This window comes from Cydia strobilella, chromosome 9, assembly GCF_947568885.1.
Source record: "Cydia strobilella chromosome 9, ilCydStro3.1, whole genome shotgun sequence".
Taxonomy (NCBI): Eukaryota; Metazoa; Arthropoda; class Insecta; order Lepidoptera; family Tortricidae; genus Cydia; species Cydia strobilella.
Window position 1 is genome coordinate 5,161,344 of NC_086049.1, and position 21,118 is coordinate 5,182,461.

The following is a 21,118-nucleotide window of genomic DNA, read 5'->3' on the forward strand; positions in this document are numbered from 1 at the left end:
TAAAAAGGTTATCAAATGAAACATTTGAAATTGAATAAATAAGCTTTATTTTTGGCCAAACTATTACATTTCATAAAACTTTACACATTTATTGAAATATTCCATTATTACAGTAAAGTAACAAATAAAAATCGTAAAAAAATATAGCACAAACTAAGAATAGACCCAACATTCTCTACTAAAAAGAAGTAAGTGATCCGACGTCTAGTCTAAGAGTTCCGTGAAGCTAAATATTTCATTTAAATCATCTAAAAAAAATATCAAAAGGTATGGACGATAATTTCGCTACGTTATCCTGATGGGCCTATCGCGAAAATCGATTTTTCGCTATCACTGCATATTCGAGCAATGAAGGCAAACAGACGAACGAAATAATTCTCGGTATGCCTCTCATCGCGTCATGGTCTTTCTAAGACACTATTACAGAGTATGCCGACAGATAAGAACGTGCCGATACTTGCGTCCATCCTACAGGGAATCAAGCATTGGGTCTTTGAAGCACATTGACCGTAAATAGCACAATTTGTTACAAACTGTGGCGTTCGTTTTGAGGTAGGCAGTAAGTTAAAACATATGGCAGTTAGCTATAAGTACTTCAGAATGTTGATATGGGTTTGATGTTTCAATTATTTCAGTTTTACACTCCCGGTCAATTTCAATTTTATTTGTAATTAGTTGAGTAAGGGCCGGTACCGACGGACTGCAACCCGACTGCAACTTGTAAGGGAGCACGCTGACGTTGCAGTCGGGTTGCAGTTCGTCTGTATCGGCCCTTAGTTACTGTTTAACTATGAAACGAACGCCACTGGTAATCATTATCTATTTTTTTTAAAGTAAATTGTAAAAAATAACGTATTTGAGTGGTGAACAAGTTATTGTACATTTAAGACCAGAATGTTACACAATAGAGTACCCTCTTTTGTATTTTGTTTAGCTCGAGGCCCAGAATAAAGGCGTAAGTAGCAAACATTTCGGAAGACCAAAATTATTATTATTCACATTATTATCATAGAATGTAAAATTTAAAAAAAAGCTGAGCTGAGTAATAGGAACGGCATGTAAAACAGTATTTTAACTGGGCCTCGAACATTAAATATGAAAATATCCTAAAGTAGAAGAGAAGAGCTATTGTCACATAGATCTCAAGCTACGAAAGATTGAGAAATTATTGCAGAGTGACCAGCCTCTCCAATAAGAATTTAAAATACACTTTATTGCAAACACTTAAGGTCTAATATTAAGAAAACCTCCCGCTTTTAAGAATAACAGATACTAGCGTATATTGATGTACGAAACGTCTACTCGACAATTAAGGGAGAAACGTTGTTTTAGGAGACCAAAAATAACGTAGTGCCTCAAAAGTGCTGCATCTATACACTAGTTTCGTTAGTAATTCTTAACCCCTTTCCATACATTAATACTTTCATAATTATTGCCACGATTAACATTAACTGGCACTGATTTGCGTAAGAAGCACTGTGAATTACTAAAATATTTTTTGGTGCACCATTGCTCTTATATACGTTTAATACTACATTTTTGGTGAACTGTGTAAGCACCATCGATACTATTTATTTTTTCATTGAAAAAATCGTTTCGAGTTGTCCAATACTCGGTAAAAGAGCAGGTATATTAAAGTAGATCCAAGTTTTTTTCGCTTAGCAACTATACTACTAAGCAGTTTGTACGTTTACAGTTTGTTTGCTTACACAGTAACACAGTTATAGTAAGAATTTTCTCAAATGATTTTTACGCCTAAACCCTAATCTGTTAAACACAAGCCTTTGTTTATTTTCTGTGAGCGGTCGGCCATGGTGTGCCATTGTGTCTAAGCGCGTGCCACGTCGTGTAAAAGTCATTTGAGAAGAATCATACTATATATATAAAATATAATACCGTAAAATAACTTTGAGACTACGCTCATGCCGCATACAAGTACAGTCGAAAAAATAACTTTGTCACATCCCTAGTTTATCCATTCATACGTCAGTCTTGACATTATTTCTCTGACTGTACCTTCACGTATAGACCAGCTTGGCTTGAAATGCTTTTTATAAGGAATGCTAGTTGTTAGCATAGTGTCGCTAGCGAGTGTGCTGACTACTAAAATTGTTATAGGTACTATGTTTAATCTACAATACTTGTATATACGATAATTAAAGTCATACTGTGATGACCCAGCTAGCAAAAAGTAAAAGGTATTTGATTGTTATTAATAGTGATTTAGTTTTATTTTTACATTTTATTGTAATCACACTATGTTGGTATCTTTTAACATTTACTAGCCGAGTGTATTCTAATAAACGATAAGTAAATACATTGCATATATCGATATTTTATACTCCTAATACTAGGTTATGAGTATTTGAATGTATCTAATAGGTACAAAAATATTGTAGGCTTATTCGAAATCTACTTTTAACTTTACATATACTTGTAGTGGTTTCAATAAGGCTCATGTATGATCTACAGACATCAGGGAAAATTTTATATATATTTATTTTTGTATATTATTATTGAAAAAGTATAAAGGTACTATCAAAAAGGTACAAGCGAATCCAAAGCTTTCTTAAACACTAGCAGTGGGACTTGGTTACTACGATATTTGGTTTTCAATAGGGATTACTACGTGTTGATTTGACCAAACCTGACTAAATTTCCAAGTCTATGTTTATTTCGATTTGGTCAAATCAGGCCTGAATCAAATTTAATATTTTTAATTTCTAGACGGGAAAATAAATGAAATATGGATATCCTAGTGACTCTTAGATACTAAGTTTGTCAATTTTAAATATATCAGTCAGCCACCTTTAACGACACAAGTCTAACGCGGTTATCCCACTGGCCAATTCGCACATCGCTCCGGTTAAAGAGGGTGACAGCGCTATGCGCCGGACACCGGAGCGGCGTGCGAATCCGCATTAAAAAACCGCCTAAGAGACGGGTACTGGATTGTTAGAAGTATCCAATTGGGCATTTATTTGAAAGTAACATGAGGGAAACTTATATTATGTCTAAGAAGAATTTCTTGGCCTAGGGAAGAACGGGAGAGTAAACACAACTTAGTGTAAATAACATGCCATGACACATGTCAGACAAAATACCATTATAATGCATTTCTTTAAACATGCATGCAATTGGTAGCTTTTGTCCAAGTATGAACACGGCACTTCTAGATTAGTATAGTGTATCACATCACTGATATACTCAGATCAAGATAACAGAAATCGCAACCATAGGCAATATATTACACTTAGAATAAATTTAAAAGTGGAAAAATTACTGCCCTGGGTGAGACTTGAACTCACGGCCTCTGGTTAATAGCATCGATCGCAGACGTTTCTGCTTGTTAAAAATTAATATAATATATATTACTTTGTGTAATGTCTCTTTTGTTTTTCTTTTTGGCCAATCCACTTTACATCGTACTTAAACAAAGTAATTGTTAGGTTTACCGCAAAACCCGGAAATGATCATGTAGTAAAAAGTCGTTAGAACCATCTTGAAGGTACAACGGATTATGGACTCAACTATGAGCAATAGATTATTAGTCAAAAGTGTCAAAACATAGTTAAACGGAACGGAACGCTCGCCCCAAACGCTAACGGGAACGCTTGCGTCTACCCGCCTACCTGAGAATGGCCATTTAGAGTAAAGGTAGGGCCAAAAAGAAAATATATATAATTCTATAGTTTTGTAGCTGAATCCGGATCTCCCGTAATCCCATTTCAAAATCAAAATCGAACCACAATCCCAATGGCACTTCAATCCAGTCTCTTACCAAGCTTAGTCTTTCCAGTCCTTCTTGATCTCGAAGCTCCACTCCCACTGAAGGTGGACGTTTTTGTCGTCGTCCGTGAACAGACTGTTGACGGTGTAGGACCCTCGCGCCATCATGCCGGAGGGCGCGTCTTCGGGGGGTGTGGTGTAGGATTGGATCTCGGTTTTTGGGGGGTACGAGCCGACCATGTGGGTCATTTTGTCCACTGGAATAGAAAAAAATATAAAGTTGAGGGTATCAAAATTAATAAAAAATATTGGAAATTTATGCTACTGCTGCATCGGACCTCAGGGGACCTTTCCGATTTTGTTTAACCCCCAACGCAAAAAGAGGGGTGATATGTTTGACGCCAATGGCTATCTGTCTGTGGCATCAAAGCTCTCCAAGGGATGGGCCGATTTCGAGGGGGTTTTTACGTGAAAGCTAGTTTTTTTGCGGTGGTTCTTAGCTATGTTTCATAGAAATCAACTCGGCAGTTTCAAGAGTATCAGCTTTTTTCCCAAATTATGTAAGGCATTATTGGCATAAAATGGATTTTTCATCTCTCCTATTCGGTAAGTTCACCTTTCTTAGGCTGATAGCTGGGTGGAAAATGGCATTTCCCACCCTATGGGGCCTAGGGTGGAAAGTATGTATTTTTTTTTATTTGTGCTAACAGGCTAACAGCTATTATTCAGTTAAAAACTCTCGTATTAGCTTCCGCATTTTCAGACCAAGTATTATCGAAATTAGTGTCAATTGCATTGCATTATTTAATTTTTTTTATTTTATAAATCAATATAAATGACAATGAATGTTTAAAATATTATCATTAAGTACAGTGTACTGTACACATTAATTCATTTCCGATAGATTTTTTTTCCCGATAAAAATGTAAATGGCGCCAATTCCAGTACCTAATTCTCTTAACCGTCAAAATAATTTCTTCAAAGAAATATACCTATAATGAACATACATTTCTTGTATATGACTTTCCTCATAGTCAAAATGAAAAGTAGTGTTTAACTCGGGTAAAGGTAACCATCTCACCCTCGAACTATTGGCGCTCGAAAAAATTTGAGCAGACAGCCAGATTTTTCACATCTTTGATATTTTTAAGGTTGTCAACTAGGAATCCTTATAGTTTCACCATGTATATCTGTCTGTCTGTCCGTCCGCGGCTTTGCTCCGTGATCATTAGTGCTAGAAAGCTGCACATTGGCATGGATATATAACTTAATCATGCCGACAACATGGTAAAATATACACTAGAAATATTTTTAGGGTACCTCCGCTACAAGTGGGGTTGAATTTTTTTCGCTTTGTTTAAATAAAATTTGATGGTAGCCCAAAGTGTAAAGTGTAGCCAATGGGTATAATTGCATACAATCACATGCGATATGCATGAGTCAGCGTGACAATGACACGGCCGTGTCGCCACGCGATGTGATGTGACTAAATTACGACCGAGTACAATCGATGCCGGAATTCTTGCAGCATGTTTTTAAACTACTGCATCAAAAAGGGACATAATCTTAAGTAACCTCCTGATTCCTAATAATGTTTAGATGCTATTTACAATTTAATGACGTTATTCAGAAATGTCTGTCATTTGTTTTTTAGCAAAAAAATATATAACAAAGAACTGCTAAGTTTTTTTATGAATGAGGGTGTAGGTGTGTTACAAGTGTAGTAGATGTGGAGTAGTATAAGGCTAATCGTTTCAAATTATCTGCCACGTCTCACTTTCGTTACATCTTTAAAAACGATATGTTTCCATTTGGATTTAATTAGTACTACGGGTAGGACCGTGGGCTTTAAGGTGCGGTTTGTTAGGTCCGTTGCGGTCCCAATCTTTGAATGTAAAATTAGATACAAGATACTAGTCCCTTGATGTTATTTCTACCCCTTATGTAACAAAGTAAAGAACATTATTAATGTTAATTAGTGGTAAGCGGTACCACATATTGTAGTGGCTGTTTGTTTACCTAAATAAATTGAAAAAAAAAAGAAACAAATACGAATGTCACTTTTATGCGTCGTCGTATAAAGTCTATAAACTATTTACAATGTACTCAAATCATGAAACAATACACCAAAAATGGGTAACGCAATGACATGCTAGGTCTCTACAAACTAATTAGATGCATAACATGTGCATGAATCAATACCAAGAGCTACGTACCAGCCACTGTCCGAAGGAGCGTGGAACAACAAAGGTGTATGTTAATGATATGAATAGTAAATGCATAACATATAGATAGAACATAGAAATAGGTTGAACTAAACATTTAGGAGCGCGTCTGAGGGCTTTTGCAACTAACTTATTCAGTTTTACGCGTCGTTTTCATATAGCTGAGAGTTCATTTTATCTATAGCCTCGTAAGATTAGACCCAGGGCAATTTTTGCGCTTTTGAATTTGGAACTTTCTTTTATTTCTATATGAGTTCAAAACGCGAATTTAATTTGTACTTGTACAAGTACACGGGGACTTACGAGGATAAATAAGAAAAAAACACTGAATTAAAGGCGAAGTAAATATATATCACCCAACGGCCTAATATGATCCTCACTTTTCGCTGATATCGACGTTATATTTTGGGTGACTACTACTATGTTACGGGTAAGGTAATTTAATAATCATTTTAATGCGATTAGGCATTCAACTCACCCCACTGTAACTGTAACTTGCAGCGAAAACACAATTATAATATAATATAATTTGCATCGATCATTCGAGCATCTTACTTGCAATATATGCAAATTGTATTTCGTCAACATAACTCGTTCGTCCCGTGAGATCTCGTGACACATATTATATTTCGACTCTATATTACTCTTTTCATATTTATACTAAAACCAGGTATTTATCTGAACCACATTCCTGTCAAGTTTCATGAATTTTGGATAAAGAATACTCAAGATAGCGCCTAGCAACCGTGAAAATTGCGCCCCTATTAGGCCCTGAGACCTACAAGTTATAACGAAAAGTCGTGTCAAGAGACACGGTTTAAATAAATGTTCAATTGAATCAGGCATTACATTACAGTTCTAAAAGTATAACCTAAAACTGTATACGTTAGCCGACCTTGTCCTCAATCGATTGTAGTCCGGATATCCCCTGCACATGCAGGTCTTCTACGACTCATTGCAGCTATGCAATTCATATTATCACGAAACTACGCAAGGAATCCCTACTAATATTATAAAAACCGGACAAGTGCGAGTCGGACTTGCCCACCGAGGGTTCCGTACTTATTAGTATTTGTTGTTATAGTGGCAACAGAAATACATCATCTGTGCAAATTTCAACTGTCACGGTTCATGAGATACAGCCTGGTGACAGACAGACAGACGGACAGCGGAGTCTAATTAATAGGGTCCCGTTTTTACCCTACGGACATCATTATTCTATGCAGATGTACGAGCCTGCATGAAAATATACGAAGACCTACTAACTGTATGAAAAATATTACAGAGTAGAAACTAACCTTAAATGTCTCTGTCATATATCATGCCATTGAATTGATAGTTATAACTATAATATTATACTTGAAAATTTGTCTGATAAAACACCTGCAAAACAATTTGATTTTCCTGCTTAATCCTTTAATGGTTAACGGAAACATTTGAGGACCAACTATGTATCAATGGCGGAAGAATCGCGGTTTGAAATAAAACGTTTATTTATGTAAATGTTCAACAGCGAAATCTAAACATACGATATCATTGCTAGGGCACTTTGGTAAATCAAATTGATCCCTTTACCTATACCTACTCGCAACGAATTAGGTACCCTCGGGAAATTCGTAAGAAGTCAGACCCGGCATAACTCAATTGACGACAACTTCCATCCAGTATAAACTCGATAAGAGTGAATATTATGACCCATGAGAGTCTATACTCTCTCCAGTATATTACAGTACGATTTATGTTGATAGCTTCAGTAATCATCGCCTTATTGGCGAAATACATAGTAAGCTATGGCTGTGTTTATGTTATGATTGCGCGGTAGCCACTGGAGCAAATAGTTTCTCAAATAGAAAGCGTGTAACGAAAACCAGTATAGAATGGCTCCTATAATAAGGCAGATTTATGATCTTGTCAAGATCGCTGGAAACTCTTCAGGGTAGCGCTCGATAAGACTGATTTTTAGTGTTCCGTACAAAACTTTGTTCAAGGAACACTTACGGGATCACTTCGGTCTTGTTTTATGTACAATGCACACCGATCGCACCGTGGTGGATAACGCGGTTATCACACTATAGTAAAATAAAACATTCGCTGCACGCGAATACGTAGTGCTACCCGCCGTAGGTAGGTGTGACAGAGAGCGCACTGCGTGTTTGATTTTGATCACGCCGCTCCAGTATGTGAACGAGATAGCTATATCCGCATCCAATGTGAAGACCGCCTAATCTAATACCACTATAATAAAATGTAACTCGGTGTTACCTGGTACTCCGAGCCGATACGTCTTCTGCACGTACTTGAGGCCGTGCACGATCTCACGCTGTACGATGAAGTCGATCCTTATCCGGTATTGCACGCCCTCCTTGATGACAAACACCTGAAATAGAAGAGGAACGCGTAAGTGTGTCATAGTACTATGCAGTCAGCTGCAGAGAAAAGTGACCTCTCTGCATAGAAGTTTGTATGCAAAGGCCCTAAGCAAATAGTATTGCTGACTAAACATTACGATGTACAGTCAGCAATTCTGTCAGCAGACTCTGTTTCAATCTCAACCTTCATTAAAACTAAAAAAAAATGCATTTTTTTCGTTAAATTTTTTAACAAACGAAATTCAACCTAATTAACAATACTAGATTCAAACTTCCTTAGCTATCGTTTTGTATGGTGGGGGGCGGCACGAGGATAGACAAGAATGCTTCTCAACGATCAAAAGTGCGAGGAATATCGGAAAGATGTCAATTGTCATTAAAGTATACAATTCGGAATTAAAATGCGATAGCGTGAATTATTTTCTTTTGTAATAGTATATTCCAAGATCTAATCATCGCATGTCGTTTTAAAACAAGAGCGGCGAAATTGTACAGGAGCGGCTTTTAGTTAGCGGGTTCGTGTGACTTTTAAAGCATCTATAACAGTATAAGCGGAAGGAAAACCGCACATTACACCCTTCTCGTACCGGCTCATCCTGTATACGCTGGCCGGACGCCAAAAGTGATTAAATACCGGAGCGAATTGCGACAAGCGACATTACTCCGAGACCAGAACGATTGGACTCTGCTTAGTGCTTACGGCGCAGGGCGGACACGCTATACATCAAAAATCAATTGCGTTTCTATGTGTGAACGCGACGTCTGTACACGCGTCATGCGTCATAGTGTGAGTAAGTTGCTTAAAAATAGTACTGAGAGTACGCCAGAAGTCCGCCAGATTTCGGTCGCGGGGCGAGATAATTCGAGTCGGGGCGGGGCGGTGCGTGGCCGTTCTGTATGATAATACTATTACTTATTGTGCTTACGGTTAAATTCAGAAAAGTCGATACTTATGAAGTTAACGAATGACGTAATAATGTCAGTGCCACAATAGACCGGTTGCATTTAAAAGTATTTTATTAATAACAAAATAAATGAGTGAACGAATGAATGATATTTGAAAATTGTAATCAATCAATCAATGTTCGCTTCATTCGCTTGTATACTTTATCGTTGACGGTCATGGCCACGGCACGTTAATTAGTTTTCAACTTTTAACAAAAATAGATGGATGGATTATAAGATGGCGTAAGGAAAAAGAAGAGAAATTTAGCTTACCTACTAAAATGAAAGATCCCCGAACGCTGGCAATACGATTTATGTTTTAAAATTAGGGGTACCTAATTACCATATAGCTTAGGCTTCCTAACGGCTTCCTAGCCCTGTCGGTGTTCGCAACCCTGGTGAGGGCATTTTTTTGTGTGTTTATCACAAATATTTGTTCCTGAGTTATGGATGTTTTCATGTAGTACCTATATAAGTATTTACATATATAACTATAAATTATATATGTTGTCGTCTAATACCCACAACACAAGCCTCGTTGAGCTTACCGTGGGACTAGGCCAATCTGTGTAAAATTGTCCTATAATAGTTTTATTTATTTATTATTTATCATCTGGTTGCCGGACAATTTCTACGGAGAGGGACAGAGAAAGGTTATGTTAATCAGAAAGTGTCAGGAGAAAGGATACATCTAATAACCCCTATTTGCTTTATCACATGTAGGTACGGTGACTTCGCATTTTTTGTTGGAAATGGGAATTAATAATTTACATTTGGCAAACCCAACCCCGGCCATCAATTACCAAATACCAAAGAGCGCTATCTCGCGACATCCTTTTTCAACGTTTTGCTACTCCGCACGCGCTGGACGGACGCCAAATCAAATATAATAACAGAGCTAATTGCGACAGTCCAGTTTATGGGACGCGGGATGGAGTAACCACCTGCTGCTAGGACCGGGAACTACGAAATGTGTATGTCGTGCACTAAAATGTCAGGTGGAAATGTCAAACTTTGTCTGAGATTACTTAGATTTACATGATGATATTATTTTAGATGTTCGATTACAATGTGCATCTGGATCAAAAACTTTTTTACTAAAATGGACTTCAAAGGCTTAATTTTCTTGCTAAACTCGCATGTAAACCTTTCTTTCTTAAAAGCTATATGAGAAAAGCCTTAGTAAACAAAATGTGCCAAAATCGTAACTTTAATAAGTCCACGGGCAAGACGCCCGTTTTCCCGAACCTTTTTGACCCACCTATTCCTAATGGTGCAATCACACTATTGAAAATTAAAATGAAAAATGATTTATTTATGTATCAAAAATGCAGCTTATTACATAGTATAATTACATTTTTTACATTATATTCACACTGGGACGTTCGCCGCATGAAATCAATGTCGGTTACCCGGTAGTGGAAGGTGTAGGTACGCAAAAAGAACCGCAAATCGATGTACAGGTTAGCAGTGGCACACGCATACTAGAGGTCAAAACAAATTTTTTGACCCGCAGTTCCTAAAAAAAATCCATTAGGACCCCTCCTAATTAGGATCCATTAGTGCCGACTGCCGACTTGCTGAGATATTTTTTTCTGTATGGAAAAAACTTATCGCGTGTGGTGTGGTATCATATGAAAGGGCTTTTTGAGGCAATTCCAAAATTATACCACATCATTACATTTCAGCCATTTTTTTTTTTCATTATAACGAAAATAATTTTCAAAACATACCAAGTTTGGGCTCCTCCAGATTTACAATAGGTAGTGCTGTTTTTTTTTCGTACAATATACCACAAATGATACGTGATATCCTCATATCCCCAAGAAAGCAATTTTGAAAATAATTTAATTTAGTTTTTTTTAACATACAATGTAAAAAAAAATATTGTTTTTATTTTACCGTCCTGTCGCAATGCATGATTTATGTACCCATGCCAAATTGCAGCTTTCTAGTACTAACGGTCACGGAGCAAAGCTTCGGATATAGACAGACATGGCGAAAGTATAAAGGTTTCTAGGTGACTACGAAACCCTAAAAAGCACTGAGTATAGGCAGAGAATGATTAACATGTTTTTAAAAGTTATGTTATGTTTCACATACATTTTCATAGATCTTTTAAGTAAAGTGGGTTCGACTAAAACAAAGGAAGATTTTGCAGATCAATTTGAGGATTTCCAGCGTAGGTACCTACTTCTACTACTTATATTGTCTGCATCAGTATATACAGTATGCTCAGCAGTAAATATGCTCAATCTAAAAGAAAACTATCACAGTTATATACAATGTGTAATACGTACCTAACAAGAACACTTAATTAAATCCAAATTAATCACCGTCCGTCAAAATGTATTTAGCTAAGATGACAATCGCATCATAAATATCTCACGTACTATCAAACAATCGGATATCACCACGACTAAAAGCTAAAATAAACTAAACAAAGCAAATTAAGTTTCGAATGTTGAACCGTAAGGACTAAAGCAATGCGGTCTTAATTTCAATGGCTGGTTGTTGTATATTTGATTAGCTAAACCCAGTGTCCATTTGCAAACTGACTTTAACTGATGGAGCGAAGCGACGCGCTATGATTATAATTAATTTTGTGTCGTAACAAACACATGTGCTACAAACATGCATCTTTCAGTTAGAAGTTTATAGTCTTCGAAGAGATATCACATTAGTTTTGCATTAAGCAAAGACCTCTGGTAATGAGATTACAATCTTAACCCTTAACCTCGACGCCGTGTCAAACACAAAAGCTGTCATCCAGACGCCACGTCACCGAAATGTCAAAACTGAAATTGAACTTTATGCATATGCACGTAGGTCTATGCTGCTCTGTGGTCTATGACCGATTAATCGGTCTTTGGCGTTGAACCTACGGTGCGTATATATCGGTCATTGGCGTCCAAAAGGTTAAATGCATAGTGATGGATGCAGCCTACACAAAAAAAAACATATAAATTTTATGCATAATTAGATAAAATCGATTGTTCCTGTATAATTATTTTGATCGTAAATTAATACATTTTTCAATTTTTTATTCAATTTTTTATTTTAGTATAAAAAAATTACATTTGTTTTAAAACGGAATGGCAGAAAATTTGGACATATTGATGATTTTTAATATGTAATTTAGGCGGTTTTTTCGGGGTTTGCAAATATTTTATACTTATTTAAAATCTTTATTATAGGTATATCACAAATAATGTACATTTCTGACAGTAGTAAGATTTTCCATATATCTTTTTGTGAAATCCAGTGAAAATCGATGTTTTAATTTTATTTATTATTTTACCCAGAATCAGTTAACAATTACACGCATATATTAATTTCGGGCAAAAAGAAAACATCATGCATTTAAGGGTTAAAGGAAACTGGAATTGACTGAAGTAGAATTTGAGCTTCCGTACCTAAGTGTAAACGTGAAGGAATTGATGGAAAGCATCGTCGGTCGAGCAGAATTTTGTAGCACAGTTGATTAGAGCTACTAAGCCGGTAGGTAACTTATAAGGTCACGGGTCTGAAGGGCGCACAAAACAGAGAATTTCATCTCTCCTTTAATTTAAAGTGGAATTACAATACAAATTATAAAGATCAAACATATTAAAAATTCCATTAGCTGCTTGAAGTTATTTTTCCACTTTTATATTTAATCCTATAATCCTATTACTACTAATGTACATGTTTTCGAGTAGAAACATAAAAGGGCTATCTAGTTGAGCCTACCCGAGCGTGAATATATACGGAAAGTAATGAGCTTTTTTAAGGTTCCGTACCCAAAGGGTACCTTTACAAGACCGCCGGAAAACTGACGCTCTTGAGATGTGGTGCTGGAGACGCATGTTGCGAATCCATTCATGTATTCCATGTATCCATTTTAAAGGAGGTTAGGATAAGAGAACGGCTTAAGTCGACTGTGCAATTACGAATTCTTAAGTTCTTTGGCCATATATCCAGAAATGCGGAATCATTGGAAAGGCTGGTAGTACAAAGCCAGATCGAAGGGAAAAGATCCAGAGGACGATCTCCTACGCGATGGACCGACCTTCTAACCCATATATACCCATTGGGTCGTTTTCGACCCACTAAATAAAACTCTCTCATACTGAAACATCAAGAAGCTGAAACAATTTTTGGGCATATATGGGTTAAAATAGTGACGAAATCATACGTAGTCGAGTGCACTCGCAACGCTATCAACCGGCAGAAATGGAGAGACATCGCAAGAGAAAGTTTGAAGTCCACCAACAAAACCGGAAATGAAGACCAGCGTGAGACCAGCCGTGTGCGTCATCCAAAACAGCCACGACCACTCTGACAAGAGTGTACGACTGAGAAGACCCAAAGGGCAGAAACGGGACCCTATTACTAGGACCACTGTCCGTCTGTCTGTCTATCACCAGGCTGTATTAAATTTCATGAACCGGGATAGCTAATAGACAGTTGAAATTTTCAGATGTATTTCTGTTGGCGCTATAACAACAAATACTAAAAACAGAATAAAATAAATATTTTAGTGGGTCTCCCATACAACAAACGTGATTTTTTTGCCGTTTTTATTTGTACGCCACCCAAGGTGGGCGAGTCTAACTCGTACTTGGCCGGTTTTTTTAGGTAATTCTTGTCGTGTTTTCCTAAGACAAAAAGTATTTTTGATACCTATCTAATCAATGCCAAAATGAAACATGAAATGAAACATGAAAAAAAAAACATGTTTTTTTTCTGTCTCGTAAACCGTGCAATAAATTGTGTTTTCATTTTCACGGGATTACTCCATTTCATTTACCTACGATATATTTACTAATAAATATCTGTCAGTCTGACAAAGCTGTCAGTATACTACACCTAGCAAATTTTGAGTACCACACCACACGCGAAAATCGTATTTAGAGGGGGAAAAAATGATATGTAGCATAGATTTACCTGTTTCTTGAGATCAGTAAGGTCTCCAGAAAGGTCCAGCTCCACGTCGTCTCTGCCCGCGACGCACAGCGCCAGCTTCTTCACTATCACCTTCCGAGAATCCGAGGCGTCTGTGGAGAACAAATATTCACTCTCATCAAAGCTTTAGATATTCTATTGCATTATCACAATATTGAAGACATTAAACAGAGCTTCAATGTTACGACATAATAAATATATGAAACAGCCAAGCTATAGTTTTTAAACCAAGGTGTTGGGTTAGTAACTTTTTTACAAGAAAACTAATGAGTCTTGACCGCCAATTTTACATTAAATGTTTTTGGTGGGATCTCTGTGCTCCGTGCTCTGGTTTTTTTGTGATGCCTGCATCCTCATTAATAGGGGATTGCAACCCTATAGTCCTAAAATAAATAAACAACGTAGTTTTTTTTTTAACTTGAAAAGAAATACATAAACTTTAAACGCGTCAACTAAAAAACATACAGTAGTCTTCACAAATAACAAAACGCATTACCATTGCATCAGGCATAAGGAAAAACACAAATACCTAAGGGTTTTAAGGTCAGCTATATGATATACGCGTATAAATAGATAAGTTAACAATAGTTTCCTTTACATGGGTTTACTATAGCAGGAAAACAATGAACGGAACGGAACGCCCGTGTATCTTATTGGAGGCAAAAGGTACCTTAGTGCTGACGTTGTGAATTGGACTATTTTCAATAACGGCATACCTATCATTGGCTATACCTTTGACCCTTAGGTCACTTAGGTTAGGTCTTAGGTAGATAGGTTAGGTTAGGTTAGTGCCTTAGCACTAGTTTACTTGTGGTAGTGTATTTACTTGAAAACTTCAACTACTACTAAACGTTTTGTCTGTGATTTCGTACGCGTAAAATTCGTAAATACCTTTGATATCAGATAAACCTCCCTCATCATTCGCTTGCCCTTGTCCCATTCACTTGGGGTCGGCGCAGCATGTCTTTTTCTTCCATACATCTCTGTCACCCGTCATCTCATCATTCACTTGCGTTAGTTTCATATCATCTTTCACACAGTCCATCCACCTTTTCCTCGGTTTTCCTCTCCTCGTACTTCCCTCCACATTCATTCTTAATACCTTTCTCGTCACCCTAATAAAATAATTTACGAGACGAAAAAATAAGCTAAATTAGGTACATCCAAATCCATTGATTAGTTTTTGCATACAGACACCCACACATCATCATTGCGTCAATCATAATCAACTCTCGCGTGTATATTAGGAGGAAATAGATGTAGATAGTGTCACAGAGCGGACACGCTATACATCAAAAATCACTTGCGTTTCTGTGTGAACAGCACGTCTGTACACGCGTCATGCGTCATAGTGTGAGTAAGTTGCTTAAAAATAGTACTGAGCGGCCGGCAAACAGCCGTCAATCTGCTGTCGTGGGGCGAGGTAATTAGAGTCGGGGCGGGGCGGTGCGTGGCCGTTCTGTATGATAATACTATTACTTATTCTGTGATAGTGTCTTCTGCAACTGCAGGTTAAACATATAATAACAGCATATAGGAAAAAATGTTAAAACCCCTTGAATGCCAAGCCATTGTGAACCTTGTCCAAATGCACGAAGGTTGATATTGGGCTGCAGCCGCGCGTCAGTTGACGTCTTCGGCGGTCAAAGGTTTAATAGACATTTAAATGATGTCACACTAATTAGGTCCCAAACAAAAAAACCGGACAAGTGCTAGTCGGACTCGCCCACCGAGGGTTCCGTACTTTTAAGTATTTGTTGTTATAGTGGCAACAGAAATACATCATCTGTGAAAATTTCAGCTGTCTATAACGGTTGATGAGGTTTTTACCATTTGGGTACGGAACCCTAAAAACCGTTGGTCAATGGCCGTTGTGGCCGTTCTCAAACCAGTTATTAACTTTCTTTAAATGCATAACATTATTGTTTTAATGTTTTAATGTTTATTTGGGCACAAACGGTACATGTTTCTTATAACTAGTGTCTTATACATAATTCATAAACCAGGACAGTTGCCACCACTTAATAGCTCATTAAAGAAAAACAAAATACAGGATAACTAAACTTAAAGATTAACAACGAGGGTCGAATTAGGACAGGGGCTAAATTAATGAAGATAAAACTATTTTTATACATTACATTTGCAATTAAGTGTAAAGTTACAGTGTCTTTAATTCGTTTGTTTATTTAAAACCAAAAGTACTTGACGTTTAAATTTAGACAAGGAGTCATTAAATATATCAATTTTTGAGAAAATATCATTATTAAATCTGCAAGCTCTTATCAGAAAGGAGTTTGATTTGTATTTCTTTTTAGTAAAGGGAATACATAATAATTTATCGCTACGCCGTGTGTTCAAGCGGGGAGTTTAAAAGCTAAGTCTACTTAACAAATAAGGGGAGTCAATTAAATTTCTTAATACTTTATACAAAAATATTTGATCTTTTAATGTGCGCCGGCTTTCAAGAGACACCAGTTTATTCAGGTTAAGCGGTTGAGTTGACACAAGGTTTTTATATTTTAAATGTTTGATGAGCTTCTTTTGAATTCTTTCAATACTATGAATATAACATTTAAAGCTAGGGTTCCATACTGTTGATCCATATTCCAGAATTGGCCTAACTAGCGAGTTGAAGAGTGTCAGCAAGGTGATAGCTTCTTTGAATTCTTTACAAGTTCTCAAGATGAACCCAAGTAACCTAAAGGCTCTATTTATTAAGTTGTCGGTGTGGTCGCTGAATAATAATTTGCTATCCAAATAAATACCTAAATCTTTAATGGTAGAAACTCTACATAATGACACGTTGTTTATAAGGTAGTCGTAGTTAATAAATTGTTTTTTTCTACTGAACGTTATTATGTTACACTTATTTATATTTAAGTGCAAATGATTTAATTGACAATATATATGCAATCGGGTTAAGTCTTCCTGTAAAGCTTGACAATCACTTATGCTCTTAACAAGTTTCAGTATCTTTTTATCGTCGGCGTATAAAAGGCAGGTTGAAGATTTTAGATGGGAAGTAACGTCGTTAATAAAAACATTAAAGAACAGGGGCCCCAAATGAGATCCTTGAGGGACGCCGGAGCTGACAGGGACAAAACTAGAACAGAAACCCTTAACAGCTACAGCCTGAGATCGGTCCCGCAGATACGAGGTAACCCAGCGCAGGATTCTACTGTTATCAGTGTGGGGACACTCCTCTTTTCGGGCAAACTTGGCTCCGTTCGGCTCAGCATTGCTCCGAGCAATTAGGGTTGGCACAACTTGACGTCTATTTTGCGTGCACGACCACAGATAAGATAATGACTTGAATTTTGACAACCTTAAATAGCCGTAAGGGATAGTGCCAGACATTAGAAAGGTACAGCATGATACGACCCTGAATCACTGTCAAACATCGGGTTTGTAGGAAATGTCCTTTATGTACGGTAGTACTATTACTTATTTTGTGCTGTTATCAATTTAACAACTTCCATAACCTTGTAACAACCTAAATTTTGAGATAAAAAAAAAAAAATTGAATTGAATTATAAATTAATTATTTTGTTGTAAAATAGAATTAGAATAAATAAATAATTCTCCTTTAATAAAGTATATCTTTAAACACTGTATTGATAAAAGCTATCTTTTATACAGAGAAACAAAGTTCATAATACATTGCCCATTAAACGTAGCAGGATATTCTGATAAGATGACTGATAACTGAGATAAAACCATCATATTTGACATTCTTTATTGCCTATCATGTTATGGTACTGGGGAATCAGTTATAGAGATAAGGGAATTTATTAAACTAGGTATTGCACATTTTATGTCACTAATCAAACTATGGATTTTCATAATCTGAAGTGGGTATAACTGTGTTTGTGGGAATCATACAGTATCTTTGGTATTGAAAGCTTTATAAAGAATCCTAATTCTTGGAATATTTGTGTGTCATAGAACTTAAAGAATAATAGGTATTGTATATTTTTCCAGATACATTTGTAGCTATTTCAATTTCTCATATATAAAATATTTCGCAATATATATATACATATATGTGGCTAATTGAAATGTTGCAAACTGGTTATGTAACAAATTTTAGCTGTGGCTGGCAGTTTTTCTCCAAGATATATGCCGATTATAAGATAGTGTTTAAAAAAAAGTAACTCTATTCACACATATTTTACTGATTCAGTTTTCAGCCCAGTAGAAAGCTTAATTCATACAGATGCACATAGGCTACTTTATTTCTCAAAATCTTACGATTTGTTTACTAGAATCAAACATAAGGCAAATTAAACAAAAGGATCACATACCAACAATAACAGTTCCAGTCTGCGCCTGCCCCAACAGAGCCTCCTTATATTTCCGCAGGGACTCATCCTCCTGGTCTGCTGCCAGGATCTCCTCAATGGTCTTCTCCGGGGGAGGTTTGTAGGTGGACTTGATTTCCTCCTCCTCACCCTCTGGTGTGTGTGCTACATCGGGTTCACCAGACATTGTTCTAGAACAAATGTAAAAACATATTTTGGTAGTGCTTCTGTTTTAGCCATTTTATGGTATAGATTATGATTTATGCTCTAGTTTCTTAAAATGATCTATAATTTTGTAATGTTACTGACTAAGGCCCATACTCACCTACGGTTCTGAATGTTGGGTGCTGAGCAAAAAAGATGAGAATTCCTTGTTGGTATTTGATCGTAAAATACTAAGACGCATTTTCGGAGCTGTGATGGAGGATGAGAGATGGCGAACGTGTTATAACCACGAGCTATACCAAATACTGCTTATAATGATTATGTGAACATAAAAGATCCCAGATGCGCTGGGACGACGACATTAAGAAGACTGTGGGGAAACAGTGGCTCCAAGTCGCACAGAACCGCGACGAATGGCGCAAAATGAAGGAGGCCTACACCCAAAGGGTAGAAAAAGGCTAAAGAGAGAGAAAAATTACACATGTTTAAACAAATACATAATTATCTTATCTTATCTAACATCATTAAGACCATAAAGATCGGACGCCTGCAATGGGCAGGGCACGTGTTACGAATGGACGAGGCCAGAGTACACAAACGCCTCCTAGAAGGCCGACCTGAGGGAGGTAAAGGCAAGCCCAAGCTCAGATGGTTGGATGGCGTATACCAGGACATCAGGACCTTAGGAGTGAAAAGTTGGAGAAGGAAAGCCACAAATAGATCGGACTGGAGAGATTTGCTTGACCAGGTTAAGGCCCACGGCTGTAGTGTCTCAGATGATCCATTATAATTTAATATTATGCATAGGATCCTTGTTAAGTTGTTGGGCCACATGAGTTTCTCACACTACCTTTGATAAGGCTAATAAATACTTTCTGCATGATACTCCCCTCTCAAACATTAACCTATTTGATAAAATAAGACCACTAATTAGTATCTAGTCTAGTAGGTTAGATCTTAGTAGGAATGTTTATTAATTTGCACTCATGCATGATAGATATATAACTATTTCAGTCAATCATATCAGAAGCAATTGTAATGTATTAATATTACATCAGGGGTTCCCAATCTTTTTCAGTCCGCGGCGCACATGCAAATTTAAAATTTAGGCAGCAGCACCCTAACCTAGCTAGGCTACTCGAAATAGATAGGTAACATGGTGAGGTGGATTGCCTCATGGCGTCCCTCTCGCGCGGCGCAGTTTGCAGCCCCCCCTCCCCCCTCCCTTGCTCCTCAAACACCAGGCTATATCAACGATTTATGGTAGTTCCATACAAACTTTAACCATAGATATCTCCAAGACCATGGGGTTTCGCGCCATGGACGGGAAGGTAGCCCTCAACATCCCCTCCAAATCGACGGTAAAGATTATCCAAAAAGGGAATGTGTTCTAATCTAACAGACTCGTTTTTCATAAATTATTAACATTTATTTACCTACTCATTTTAAATTGGGTGCATTTTTAACATGATACTGAAAGCATTTAAAAACTTCGAAAAAAATTAGTTTCTTGATATGCTAAACAAGTCTAAAATACGAGTTATTACCACACGCAAGCGTGGAGCCGCCCAGGCCCATGGAGCTTCATAAAAAAATTCGATATCAACCATGAATTAAAGCGATGAATGGAACCGTTATTTATATCCATGAAAGTGCATTGACAATGACGCACGGTTCAGTAGCTTGTACAATAACAGATATAAGCGGCTTCGGCTCCATCATTACATCCCAAGCTTATCAGACTCGGAGAATGAACGCTTTAAGTAAACTATCAACTTCTTAAGTACTTACTTTTCTAGTAGCTCTCGACGACACTAAGGAAACTAGACGATTTTTGAACAACAACTAATTATATTTCAATAAAATCACTAAATAATCGCACTAAACTATCAATGCAATTATTGCAGATTTGTAAAATAAAATCTATAGATCAAAAATGACGGACGACGGACGAAATGCTTCCGGCCACAGAGTGATAAAAAATTGATTATTTTGGAGGAGCGTATCCTCGTTTTCACTTCTATGTTGCTTTTTAGTTGTCTATGGCTTGTAATTAAAGTCGTAACAGACTACCGCACCGCGATCGCGCGACCTTGGTGCGCCGCTCCCATAAATGAGAGCGAGAAAATAGAAATAGATCGCTTTCTACGCTACGGCTTTCATAATCACTTCGTTATTCGTGATCGTATTTTTAAATTTTGCTTGAATTTAATATAGTGAATATTATGTGCGATCGTATCACGTAGCTTAGGGTATTTGACAATATTAAAAATATATAACGAATTGCTGTCATCCTGGAAGATAATAAACTAATAAAGTATATTTCACTATATTTGAGTGTAAATTATGTTTAGTTTTTGGAATATAAACGAAAGAAAATTAATTATTTTTTGAAATTTCATCAGGGACGTGAACGCTCTGTGATTGGTCAACGCTC

At 36.9% G+C, this 21,118-nt stretch overlaps 1 protein-coding gene across 1 annotated transcript; it reads right to left on the minus strand.

Annotated features, from left to right (window-relative positions):
• Positions 1 to 30: 30 nt before the first annotated feature.
• On the minus strand, positions 31 to 20,627 carry LOC134744077 (rho GDP-dissociation inhibitor 1). The gene is made up of 5 exons (XM_063677744.1): positions 20,473 to 20,627; positions 18,520 to 18,707; positions 14,198 to 14,307; positions 8,217 to 8,331; positions 31 to 3,986 (listed from the first exon to the last, which is right to left on the minus strand). The coding sequence occupies exons 2-5, from the start codon at positions 18,701 to 18,703 to the stop codon at positions 3,787 to 3,789; spliced, it is 609 nt and encodes a 202-aa protein (XP_063533814.1). The 5' UTR covers positions 18,704 to 18,707; positions 20,473 to 20,627; the 3' UTR covers positions 31 to 3,786.
• Between the last annotated feature and the right edge of the window lie 491 nt (positions 20,628 to 21,118).

Coding starts and splice junctions, on each gene's coding strand:
- LOC134744077 (XM_063677744.1), bottom strand. CDS start 18,703: ATGTCTGGTGAACCCGATGTAGCACACACACCAGAGGGTGAGGAGGAG. Junction 14,308..18,519: donor GACTGGAACTGTTATTGTTG/GTATGTGATCCT, acceptor TGTTCTCCACAG/ACGCCTCGGATTCTCGGAAG. Junction 8,332..14,197: donor TTACTGATCTCAAGAAACAG/GTAAATCTATGC, acceptor CTTCTATTTCAG/GTGTTTGTCATCAAGGAGGG.